General features: G+C 47.7%; 1 protein-coding gene across 1 annotated transcript in view; it reads right to left on the reverse strand.

The window, feature by feature from the left end:
* The window catches only part of MUC16 (mucin 16, cell surface associated), a 108,419-nt gene that overhangs the window by 47,327 nt on the left and 47,538 nt on the right, over positions 1–13,554 (reverse strand). The window contains 9 exon segments of the mRNA XM_057311252.1: positions 16–140; positions 3,194–3,229; positions 3,832–4,004; positions 5,992–6,059; positions 6,153–6,277; positions 9,688–9,723; positions 11,906–12,078; positions 13,065–13,132; positions 13,227–13,357. Coding sequence (XP_057167235.1) covers positions 16–140; positions 3,194–3,229; positions 3,832–4,004; positions 5,992–6,059; positions 6,153–6,277; positions 9,688–9,723; positions 11,906–12,078; positions 13,065–13,132; positions 13,227–13,357 — 935 coding nt within the window.

A 13,554-nucleotide genomic window follows, 5' to 3' on the forward strand; every position in this document is an offset into this window, starting at 1 on the left:
AGGCGGGGCTCTCACCAGACCCTGCAGGATCCTCTCCGTGGAGTTGAATTTCCAGGAGCCTGGACGCTGCATGTCCTCTTCGCAGCGCAGGTTGGTTATGGTGAAGTTGAGGGTGAACGGCACCAGGAAAGGGACCGCTGCTGTAGCAGGGGAAGGAAAAAGGAGGCCATGCCTGAGTCAGGCCTGGGCTGGTCTCTAAGACAACTTCTGGGGACAGAGATGGAGGGTCCTGATCTTAGGAAGCAGGGGTTCAGAGTAGGCACGTAGGCTAGCTGCCTTAGGACCAAAGACAGATGCCAGATAAAGAGCAAAGCCAGATGCTACTAAATACAGTAGCATGCACATCCGTTAGGACAGCTATGAGGCTACCATGGAAAGGGAAGAAAGAAAGAAGAGAAGAGAAGAAAAGAAAGAAAAAAGGAAGGAAGGAAAGTAAGTGCTGGCAAAGACGTGCAGAAATTGGAATCTTCATGCGTTGTTCGTGGGAACGCCAGTGGAGCTGCTACGGAAAACAGTTTGGCGGTTCCTCAAAAAGTTAAATATGGGATTACCATACGATCTAGCAATTTTGCTCCTAGGTATAGACCCAAAAGAACTGAAAACAGGGACTCAGATCCTTGAACACAAAATGTTCACAGTAGCATCATTCCCAGGAGCCAACAGGTGGAAACAACCGGAGCCCGTCGGCAGAGGAACGGTTAAACCGAAGGTGGCACAGACGCACGGCAGAACAGCATTCGGACACGAACATGAGGGAAGCTCTGACACCTGCTGCATCGTGGACGAACCGTGAAAATATTATAGTAAGTGAAATAAACCAAACACGAAAGGACAAATAGTGTATGGTTCCACTTACGTGAGTTACCTAAAATAGGCAAATTCATGGAAACAGACAGCAGAGTAGAAGTAACCAGGGGCTGGGGGTAGGGGTTATAGGGAGTTAGTGTTCAATGGGAACAGAGTTTCTGCTTGGGATGCTGAAGAATTCCTGAGAATGGCTAGGGGTGATGGTGGCATGACACCGGGAATGTCATGCCACTAAATTATCCACTTAATGGTGGGTAACATGGTAAATTCTATGTCCTACATAAAAATTGTTTAATGTAGCAGCTGGATCAAAATCTTGAGTCTATGTATGGGCCAGGGTAGGTGCCAGGGGTTGAGGTCTTGGGCCCTGGTGAGGCTCCAGACTGGCCCTGATAGCCTCTACTTGAGAGGTTAAAAGTAACAGGATTGGAGCAATCTCACGGATGAGGAGGAAAAGAAAAAGAAAAAAAAAATCAGTTCAATCCCATCCAACACAGAAAAAACATTCATTTTTAAATATGCGCCAAACATCAGTTCTTAAAGGAGGCCTCCTGTCACCTGCTCAGCTTATCCCACCCCACCCGCCCCATAACCCTCAGGAGCTGACCTTGACTAAAGAGGCCACGTCCGGAGCTGTGGTTATTAGGATTATCACCACACTGGTGAGTCAGACTTGATGTCAGATCCCCTCCGTCCCCTCCCCAGCCGCGTGACCATGGACACATTACTAAACCTGTCTGTACAGTAGTCCCCTTTATCCGCAGCTTTGTTTTCCGTGGTTTCAGTGATCTGGGGTCAACCACAGCCTTGAGACAGATGGTCCTGCTGAGGACCTCCCATCATCAGGAGGGGAACAGCAGCCTAACACTACATCATGCACCTCGCCTCATCTCATCACCTAGGCATTTCATCATCTCACATCATCACAGGAAGGGTGAGCGTGGTACAATTGGGTATTTTGAGAGAGACCGCGTTCACATAAACTTTGATGACAGTATCTTGTTATAATTTTTCTGTTTTATTAGTTATTGTTGTTAATCCCTTCTTGTGCCTACTTTATAAATTAAACTTAATCATAGGTACGTATGTATAGGAAAAAACATATATATATGTCAATACTATCAATGGTTCTGGAAAATCCACTGGGGGTCTAGGAATAAATCCTCCCTAGATAAGAGGGGGACTACTCTACCTTCATATCTTCAGCTATAAAATGGAGGGAAATCCTACTTTGTAGAGAAATTATAAAGGGTAAGTGGCTATTTGTTAAAAGAGTAAGCATATTTTAAGGGCATTATGCTGAGTGAAAAAAAGCTAATCCCCAAGGGTCCCAGGCTATCTGATGCCATTGATACAATATTCCCAAAATAACATTACAGAGATGGGAAATAGATTAGTGGTTGCCAGGGTGAGGCTGGGTGGGTGTGACTGCAAAAGATCTTTGCAGTTGGGGCGCCTGGGTGGCACAGCAGTTAAGCGTCTGCCTTCGGCTCAGGGCGTGATCCCGGCGTTGTGGGATCGAGCCCCGCATCAGGCTCCTCCGCTATGAGCCTGCTTCTTCCTCTCCCACTCCCCCTGCTTGTGTTCCCTCTCTCGCTGGCTGTCTCTATCTCTGTCGAATAAATAAATAAAATCTTAAAAAAAAAAAGATCTTTGCAGTGATAGAACCGTTCTGTACCTTGATTGCAGTGATGCTTACAGAAATCTGTGTGATAAAATGGCACAGAACCACGCGCGCGCTCACGAGTGCATGCACACGTGAGGACACACGCGAGTCCGTGTAAAACTAGTCACACCTGAAATGTGGGGTCTGTGGATTTTAACATTTCCAGGTTATCATATTATCCTATAGTTATGTAACCATTGAGGAGAAATTGGGTGAAGCACACAGGGAACTCTGTACTACATTTTGCAACTTCCTATGAATCTGTATTTATTTCAAAATGAAAAATTAAAATTAAAAAAATTAAAAAGCAGGAGTACATGGCATGGCATGTCTAAGTGCTGAATGACATGGTTTTCTTTTATCATTATTGTCGATTGTAACTGCACATTCAATTCCAGTCTCTCAATACACTGGAACTTGGTGAGGGGAGGGACCCCACCTGACTGACATCTTCCCCCCTCTGCCTGGCCCAGGTCACATGCCCAGTGGCAGCTGTCATACTGCATTCCCCAGTAGCGCCTGTACTGTGTGCTTCTGTACACTTTCATTCAACCTTCACAATGACCTTGTGAGTGTGACTGTTCCCACTTGGCAAGTAAAGACCCTGAGACACTGAGAGGGTCTCCTGGCTTCTTCTCTCCCTCAGGCCCTGGGGTAAGAGGTCAGTGGCTGTTCACCAGGGGCTGAGAGCATCTGGTTGTCAGGGCTGTGGGTACTCACCACTGGATGTGGGGGCTGAGGTCTGGTGGGTGTAACCTGAAATGAGGAAAGGAGAACTGGAATGCAAGCACGGGAGGGAGGTCCGAGATGCAGCCCAAAGCCCACCAGCCCCTACCCCCAACAAAGACTTAAGTCTACATAGTTCAACAATTATGATTCAGGGGTAGCTATACCTTGTTCCTAAAAGGCTGAGAAATCAAAGACTCAGTCCCCCTGTCTTCATGAGTTTGCAATTTATTGGGGAAGATAAATATACCAATATTTCTAGAAATGGGTTTGCCAACTGTGCTTTTCAGGGTCCAGAGGGGATTTTGAGATATTGACAGGGAGAAAGATGGCCAGGTGCTTGAATCGTCATTGACTTCAGCCAATGAAGAGGGATATCCTCTTTCATCAGTCTGAATAAAGACTTTGTGGCCTAGACAAGTATGTAAATCACAGCCCTGAAATGCAGGGATACAAAGGGAAGAAAGGGGTCTGCGAACTGGAGGGCCTATGGGGATCCTTGACTCATCAAGGGACATGGCTCAGGTAGAAAATAATACATATGATGGGTCCTGTGGCAAAGCGGAGAATCCACATCCCTTCCTGGGGGCAGATTCTCTGCTTCGACTTGTGGTTACAAAAAGGTTGCTCACCATTGACGTAGAGGCTGTTCTCGTCCAGGGTGAAGGAGCCCAGCTGGGTGACGCCATGGGTCTGATGGCTCAGCTCCCAGTACAGCTTCTCTCTGTCTAGCTTAGTGCCCGCAGGGTCAGGGCGGTGAGTACAGACAGCATCAACTCCAGTGGCTGTTCTCTTTTTCTCAGGCCTGGGCAGGGAAGGACACGAGAACGGCAAGGTGGGGACTCCGGGGGGGGGGGGGGGCCCTGAAAAGCCTCCCTGAGGGAAGTGACAGAGAAAGCAGGAGGACTGGTGGGCAAGCTGGAAGGGCCTTGGTGTTGGAGGAGGACTGGAAATGAATAGGACAACCAGGGTCCCTGAGCACAGAGGATGTTTGTGGAGCTTTAAAATGACAATCATAACAAGGCAACCTACACGCTAACAACAGAAGCACGAGGGGGGGGACTTAGACCGGGTGAAAAATAGGCGATGTCAAATTGCTTAAATCCCAGCTCTGCTGCTAGGTTGCTGGGTGACTCTGATAAGTCTCTCATCCTCTCTGTGGCTCAGTTTTTCATCTATCAGGTGAACAGGACAGACCTCACAGCCCTAGCAAGTGCTCAAGAAAGGGGAGCCATTTGTATTAGGCATTAATAGACACAAAGTTCTTAGTGCATGGACCTTGCAGTGAGAGAGACTGAGCCTTTTGACAGAAACAGTGAGGCCAAGCAGCTAGCCTGGGGTGGAGAAGGGCATGGGGCTATGTGGTATCCCAGAGCCAGAGAAATCTCAAGGCCAGGGGAAAGGGAAGGCACGGCATGGTGGCTGGAGAACAATGATATCTTTGGAGTTGAGAGCAATCCATCCTCAGACAAAACGTCAGTGACTGGGAGATCTCGCACAGGGGTAAGCTGACCCAAGTGTACACGTGGGGGCTCCCACATGCAAGAGTAATTCTCAGCACCTGGGTCTAGGAAATGTCGAGAATAATTTACTGCATGCTCTCTATATGTTAGTTCCTTCGCTAAGCACCTTTCAGGTTAATTCTCGTTATGTTCACACAACTGGCCACAGATTCTTCCCCCCAATCAGAAGCGGAGTCTGTGTCTCCACCTCTTGAATCTGGGCTTGGCCACAGGACTGGCATCGGCCAATGGACGGTCACGAATGCGATGCAAGCAGAGGCTTGGAAAGCGTGTGTGCCACAGGGCTCGCCCTTTCTTGCGGCTCCTGGAGCTCTGAGCATGTAAGTGAGCCCAAGCTAGCCTGCTGGAGGATGAGACAAGGTGGAGGAGAACCAAGGTATCCCAGTCCACAGCTGACTGCGGACACATGAATGAGCCCCATCTGAGATCAGGTGAGCCAGCTCGGGCAGGAGAATCTCCCAGCAGAATCCAGGCCAAATCACCATCCAGCAGAATCATAGGCTAAATGTGTTGCACAAGAAAGCCAACTGAGACACTCCGATCAACAGGTGTGGAGGCTGAGGCACAGAGATGTCAGGTACCTTGTAGGGGTCACACAGCCTCGAAGTAGGGGAGCTAGGCCTGTCAGACTCTAAATAAACCTGTGTAACCACTGTACGTGACTACTCAGATTGATCCCAAGTCTACCTCCGAGAGGTCAGAAAGCAGGATTTGGTCATTGCCGGGGGACAGTACAAGGGCGGGCTGGCTAGGTGTTCCAGGCAGGCCAATCATTAGCCAAAATGTGACACAAGCAGGGGAGAGAATCATGCATCCCCTAGAGCAAGGTTCCCAACCTTGGCATCGTACGCATTTCAGGTCAGAGAATTCTTGGTCCCGGGAGACCGTGCTCTGCCTCGTCGAATATTGAGCAGCACCCCTGGCCTCACCCAGGAGATGCCAGTAGCAAGTCCCACCCTTGAGGTGCGACAGCAAATAATGTCTGCAGACATTGCCAAATATCCCCTGGGAGGGAAATCACTCCTGGCTGAAAACTAGGGCTCCCTGTGGTAAAGCCGGCATGATTGACTTGTCGTTTTCTTGATGGTTCCCAGAGAAAGATCTTTCTGAAAAGGTCAACGTTGTCACCTGGAAAGGAGAGTCTGAGACGATTCTGCATTCTCTGGTTAGGAACACAATGTGACACAGACTGGTCAGCCGTCCCTGGGATGGTGGCCCGGCTCGTGGTCAGCAGGCACGTTGCCTGTATGTGTACCCTGGAGTTCTCACCTGAGCAAGGTCAATCTGCAGCCGTAATAGAGGGGCCCAATGCTGCTGTTCTGGAACAAGGGTTTGAGCTGGGGATGGAAGACATGGAGGTAAGTAGATGGGCTGAGGGGCTGGGCAGGACAAAAGTAGCACTGGAGGGTAGGCATTGGAAGGGCTCTCACCAGACGATTCAAGGTCCTCTCTATCGCATTGAATAGCTCAGATCCTGGGAGCCCCATGTCCTCTGTGTAGCGCAGGCTGGTGAGGGTGAAGTTGAGGGTGAAGGGCACCAGAGACAGGCTCACACCTGCAGCCAGAAAGGGAGAAGAGGGTTCATTATGCTCTCTGACTGGGATGGCTGTAAGCAGCAGATCCAAGGGTTACCACCCCACCTGTGTCACCCTTGTGCCCAGCCAGACTTACAGGTGGGGAGGGGCCTCTATACTGGATGGATGACACCAGCTGCGAAAAGAACCTCAACCTTTCAGCCCAATGTGTGTAAGGACAAACAGTTGGTAGACATGTTGGTGGGAGGAAAAGGAGCAAAGTCACTCCACTGCCCCCTGGGGTGGAGATCCAGCATAGTCTTCTGACTTGGCCACGAGAGAATGTGCAACTGCTGAGTGGTCCAGCCTGTTCCCTGTGAGAGTGACTCCTGCCTCAGTTTCATTAAGCCATCTTTGAAGAGTGGATTATACGTGGACTGACCACATCTCCTGGTTTTCCCCGGACAGTCATGTGGCTCTCACATAACTATTAATGTCAACCTTCCCTTTCTTTGTCAAAAGTGCCTCCCCAAACCAACCAACCAACCAAACAAAAAACAACTGTATGGTCATCCTGGGATTAGGGTATGAAGAAATAAAGGCCAGAGGTCTGAACTGGGTGACGATACCCTTTACAAATTTCATCTGAGGAACAGCAACCGTGTGCTAGACTTTGTACCAGGCACACATCTACAAGATCTCAGCTTACCTTCGCCACAATCCTGAGAGTTAAGTATTACCAGTTCCATTTCACACTTGGGGAAACTGAGGCTCAGAGAAAGTAAATTTTGCCCCAGTCCCTCAAACAAATAAACAGCACAGCTACAATGTCTTTTTTGACGCAAAAATAGATACCTTTCTGTTCATACAACCGTGTTCATAGCGGCACTATTCACAACAGTCAAAAGGTGGAAGCAGCCTAAGTGTCCATTGACGTGTGAGTGGATAAACAAGGTGTGGTATAAATCAAAACTACGATGAGAGATCGCCTCCCACCTGTCAGAAAGGCTAAAATCAAAACTACAGGAAACAACAGGTGTTAGCGAAGATGTGGAGAAAGGGGAGCCCTCCTGCACTGGTGGTGGGAATGCGAACGGGTGCAGCCACTCTGGAAAACAGTACGGAGTTTCCTCAGAGAGTTAAAAATAGAACTACCCTATGATCCAATAATTGCACTCTTGGGTATTTACCCCCCAAAATGCAAAAATACTAATTCAAAGGATACATGCGCGCAATGTTGATAGCAGCATATCTACAATAGCCAAACTATGGGAACAACCCAAGTGTCCATCGACGGATGAATGGGTAAAGAAGATGTAACATACGTATAAATGTAAATACATATATATATACACATACATATGTGTATATATGTTTATATATATATGTATGTATATGAATATTATTCAGCCATAAAAAAAAGAATGAAATCTTGCCATTTGCACCAACACGGATGGAGCCTGCAGAATAAGTCAGTCAGAGAAAGACAAATACCACATGATTTCACTCATACGTGGAATTTGAGAAACAAAACAAACAAGCATAGGGAAAAAAATAGAGAGGCAAATCGAGAAACAGACTCTCAACTACAGAGAACTGATGGTCACCAGAGGGGAGGTGGGGGGGCGGGTGAAATAGGTGATGGGGATTAAGGAGGGCACTTGTGATGAGCACCGGGCGATGTACGGAAGTGTTGAACCACTGTACTGCACACCTGAAACTAATATAACATTGTATGTTAACTAACTGGAATTTAAATAAAAACACACAAAAAGAAAATTACAGCAGACAAAGCTACAGTAATCAAGACAGTAAGATACTGGATGAGGATAGAAATGTAGATCAGTGGGGTATAGTTGAAAGTCTAGAAACAAATCCTCATACTTACGATGAATTGATTTTCAACAAGAGTACCCATACAATTTAATGGAGAAAGAAATTTTCTAAACAAATGACACTGGTATAACTGGGGGAAAAAAAGAAATAGTAGCTAAAACTATCCCAAATTTCTTGAAAACATACATTTTCAGATATAGGTAGCTTCAAAAATCCCAAGCAGTATAAACTGAAAGAAAGCCATGCTCAGATACATCATACTCAAACTTCTGAAAACCACAGATGAAGAAGAAATCTTGAATGTGTCTATAGGAAAATGATGTCATCATTGTGGAATGACTTGGTCTATGGCACATTTCACGTATCTACAAGCTTGTAGGAGTTAGGCCTGTCACAGAAATGGATGAGTTGATCAGGGTGGAGAAGTAAGGACGTGGAGAGTGTGCATTCTGTCTAAAACTTGTAAAAAGTTTGCAGTGTCATGACCCATGAAACACAGAATGCCAGAAGGCAGAATTCAAATTACAGGACACCAGCTTGTATCCCACACCTCCAGACTTCCATGGCAGCATTCAAGGTCAAGGACGCTCAGCCTGAGTCATGACGTCAGCTTGAAAAATACCCATAGACCCAATTTTTAAAATAAATCTTAAGAGTTGGAGTAAGACAGATTTCCCGACATAAATCGAGCCCCCGTGCAGGTTCCTGGAGACTCAAGAGCCCTCATCTGGGGAAGATGAAGAGACAGAGCAAGAACCAAATTCATGACTGAGATCCCGAGTGATTTTCTGGATGTTGAAATAGAATCCACAAATGTGGACATATACAAGGTCGCTGCGTCCATCCATTCATCCCATCCATAAAGATAAAGTAAGTGCAGACTAGATGCTCAGCTTCAAGGTGACAAATACATAAAGACTGAATAAAGCCAACAGTCGTCAATTCCATGAGAAAATACTTATGGTGGTGGATAGGGAAAACCCATGGGCCATAAATAGCACATAACTAGGTCTAGGAGGGTCTTTCAAAGAAGGTGATGGTTGAGCTGAGATTTGAAAAGCAATAAGGTGCCAGGTGCAGCTGATCTCCAGGAAGAGCTGGTATAAAGGCCAGACAGAGGTGAGGACACTAGAGGAACAGACAAGTGTCTGATGTGGCCAAAGCTCAGAGAGTGAGGGAGAGAGTGAGTAGGACAGGCTGAGGCCAGGTGGCTGACGGCAACTCGACCATGTGGAGTTGAAGTTTCACAGGTCCCAGAGAGCAGACTCCTACCTGTAGAGCTGAGGATGGGGGAAAGAGTCGTGGAAGATTCTGGAGAGAATGTAGAAGTCACTGGAGCTGAGAAAAAAAAAAAAAACAACATGGGAAAAATTAAGTCTCATCCCGAAGGAATGTGGGACAGAAGCTGTTCATTAGAATTTGGGCTTCTCTTTGGACTCAGAGCAAAACCCTGGGTGAGTTTGGGGCTCCTCGGAGACATTTGTATTATCTTCATAATACACTTAAGGAGGCTGGACACTTAGGAAGGGAGCATTGGCAGGTTCTCTCCAGAAGAATGTGCTTTGGGGAATAATGGTCCAGTGGACATTGAAATTTCCCAGTCTTGAATACTCACTGCTGGTGGTAGGGGTCCAGTACCGATGGTTATAACCTGCAGGAAGGAGTAAAGGACTGTTATAACGGGTAAGAGTTAAGAAGGCCTAGAAGGTAGGCCTAGAGATGAAATTCATTAACAAACTTGCTGAGATTTATAAATGAACAATAATGACTACATTTTATTCAGTACCCTTACGTGCTTTGTCCTTTGCAAATAATGACGAACATCATCACTGTTATTATTGCCGAAATAAAAATACAATAGTAAGGGCTGTCCCTATTTACTGGGAGTGTACTACGCACCAGAAATAATGCTAAACGACACATGACACGGAAATGAGACAAATTGACAAACAAGTGTGTTCCCAGCCTTACTGATGTCCTCTCAATCCACAAAGGTAACTTCATCCCTGCTCTCTCAGCTTCCCTCCCTTCAAAAAATTTTATGATAGTATGACTTTCTCTTTCTAGCTTAGTTTCTGGGTTTTTTTTTTGTGATGTAGAGGTGACAAAATTGTGGCAGGTTGAGAGAGTGGTCTGTGGAAGTGAACAAGACGGAGGAGAGGGGATGTACCTGTGATTTGGAATATTAGAGAAACTTTGGAAATGGGCTAGGATAATGAACATGAGAAGAGAATTAGAGGTCAGATGGGTGGTATAAAAATTGGAGTCTGAAAGGAATTGGGGAAAAGAAAATTTTTCATGAGTGTTTCTCTGAGTCATGGTCACCTCCTTGGATGCTCTGTGAGGGGTAGGAGGGAAGACGGGACCAGAGGAGCCTTGCCATTTACTTGGGTTATTCCTGAACGCTCTCATTTGGCTCTCAGGACAATCCCGCATGGTATGTATGTTTGTTCCATTCTGAAAATGGGCTATTAAAGCCTAGAGCGGTTGCTCAGCTTGTCCACCATCAAACAGGTCTGACGCTTGCCAACCCTCAAGCACTTAGCCTTTGCTTTAAGGAAATCTCCAAGTTGGTATACAGGGGAAATAACTAATCAAGCATTGGGTGAGATTGTTAGGTTAGAGGTCATTCATGCCCTTCCTGTCCTGAGATTTGAGGCTTTCTCTTTCTGGGGGATCTGCGGTGTTGCCTTGTGGTTAGGGACTTGCGGTTTAGATTCAATCCTGCTTTGTTGGAGTCCTGACTCTGTCATGCATGATGGCTGGATTATCTCGGGCAAATGACTTCCTGTCTGAATGCAAGATGGCTCCGTCTGTAAGAATGACTATAAACACTCACGGCATTTTGGGTAAGATCAAGATGAGATAATACAAACGAAGACTTTATCACAATTCCTGGCACATAAGAACGTTTCGATAAGAATTAGCCCTAATTAATGCCTGGGTGGCTCAGTGGGTTAAACATCTAACTTCGGCTTAGATCATGATCCCAGGGTCCTGGGATCGAGCCCCACTTCCGGCTCTCTGCTCTGCGGGGAGCCTGCCTCTCCCTCTCCCTTTGCCTGCTGCTCCCCTGCTTGTGCTCTCTCTCAAATAAATATGTAAAATATTAAAAAAAAAAAACAAAAGAATCAGCCACAATTATAATTACTATTCCCGGCGTTCACACTGCTGTTAGGAGGATTGTTGCCAGTGGCGCTGTGTACGTAGTTATTATTCAGGGAGTATGTGCTAAGTGTGATGTCATCTCATGAGGTGTGTGTAGCTCTGACTGGCCCGCGGGACCTTAGCATATTGGTTGTCATGATGGAGAGAATGACATGGGGTGAGGGCTGGCAATGTCACCTGCTGCCCATTCAGAAACCTCAGCCACAGAGTTCTGCATCACCCACTTCTTTCCCTAGAGTCTGCACGCTATGGTTAGGCTCCTATGGGAAGCAGCGGAAATAAGGAGGAAGGAAGATGTCATCCAGGAGGTGAAAGGAAAAGGAAATCAGCCTCCCATGGTGTGGTAAGCATTCAAAAATGAGTCCCCAAGGAAATGCTAGGTTTGCATCAGAACTGTAAATGTGTACACAGCAATTTCTCAAATTCAGCGTTATTGACAGTCTGGTCTAGATACTTCATGGTGGAGGGCTGCACGGTGTATTGTGGGATGTTTAGCAGCACCCCTGGCCTCTACCCACTGCACGTCACTAGTGCCACTCCAGTTATGACATGAAATATCTCCAGACATTGCTAATGCCCCCCGGGGAGCAGAATCATCCTGGTTGAGAACTACTGGCATAAAGAAGCATGGGACTGGAGACCCCAGCCGCAGCACAGACACTCACCATTGACGTAGAGACTGGCTCTGTCCAGGGTGTAGGTGCCCAGCCACGTGACACCGTGGGTCAGCTGACTCAGCTCCTGGTACAGTTCTTCTCTGTTCAGCCTGGGGCCCACGGGGTCAGGATGGTAGGTGCAGATGACGTCCACTCCAGTTGCTGCTCCAGCCTTCTCAGTCCTAGGGTGGTAGGGACATGGGAATAGGGGCGTCCTGAGATGTGGGAGACTTATGTTCAGCTCTCGCCTTCATCTTGCCGCCCCCGGCCCCAGCGTTGGTTTTATGACGTTTTTCTTACTGGGTCTTGTCTGGTTCCTCATATGCATTCTTTTCTGGGACCTTTTCATCATGGATGAGCCAAACATGTAGAGCCAAACAGGTGGAAGCATCCTGGACTTTCCCCTGTCCTTGGTTCCCTAGTCCAAGCCACATCCAGGTCCAGCTCGACATCCCCCAGGTTTCCCCACCTCCTGTCCCATCCTCACATCCAACCCTCCCATCCCCGTATCTACCGGCGCACTACTTAGGATAAAGGATATCACAGCAAGGCTCTGCTGACATCCATGGTGCCCACAGATCTGAGAGATAAGCCACCCCTTGAAATACCTTTGCCGAAGTTCCTTCTGGCTAATGTTCATTCAGTTCGGGCGTCACCTTCTCCAGCCTGTGTCCGCTCTACGCCCTCACAGTGAACTGAAAGTCTATCTTTAGGCTCCTGTGGCCTCCGTGTAGTGCTTTATCATTGTACTAATCCCGTTCCCATTACGGTTTTAAGTCCGTATGGCTGCTGTCCTCTCTATACTGTGGGTACCTCGAGCGAAGGCCCCTGACTGATTCTCTCGGCGCCCTTAGCACCTGTCACAGGGCATGGCCTGAGGTACCTCATTTCATGTCTGCCTAATGAGTCAGTGCTGCCCTTTCTGACTAGGGAGCATGAATGCTCCATGGCTCTGCTTGTCCAAGTAATTTAAGACCTTTATTTGACAGCCACCTCTTTCAGGAAGCCCTCTCTGATACACTCAGCCAGAGTGGATGCCTTCTATCTGAATTCCTGGAAGGCCACAGCCATTTATGATTCTTCTAGTTGCTCTGTTCAGGTCCTGACCTCCAGGTGAACTTGCTTGTGACAGTGCAAGCCTTCATGTTGTAGGGGAGGGACGTCTCACCTGAGCAAGGTCAGTCTGCAGCCAGAGTACAGAGGACCAATCCTGGTGTTCTTCAACAAAGGACCAAGCTGGGGAGGAAGGAGAGAGGTGAGCGGGAGGGGCTGAGGTGACTGGGTGGCTCAAGGACAAGGCAGGCCAGGGAAGGCATGGTCAGGCTCTTACCAGGTGACTCAGGGCCCTCTCAGTGGAGTTGAACTTCAAGGAGCCTGGGCGCCTCATGTCTGGGGTGCAGCGCAGGTTGGTGATGGTGAAGTTGAGGGTGAATGGCACCGGGGTGGGACCCACACCTGCAGCTGGAGGGAGAGAAGGGGAGACCCAGCACAGTCTTAGGCCTGAGCTGTATGTCAGGGGGAAGGGACTGGTGCCGTCTCTCTGTCCGTAGTAGCCAGTGGGTGAAGCCTGAGATAGGTCATCCGGGATCTTCTCCCTCCTCAGCCAGCCAAGGGAGGAGAGGGGGGCTCCACGTTAGATGTATCATGTCAGCTCAAAA

This window comes from Ursus arctos, unplaced genomic scaffold, assembly GCF_023065955.2.
Source record: "Ursus arctos isolate Adak ecotype North America unplaced genomic scaffold, UrsArc2.0 scaffold_14, whole genome shotgun sequence".
NCBI classification, from domain to species: domain Eukaryota; kingdom Metazoa; phylum Chordata; class Mammalia; order Carnivora; family Ursidae; genus Ursus; species Ursus arctos.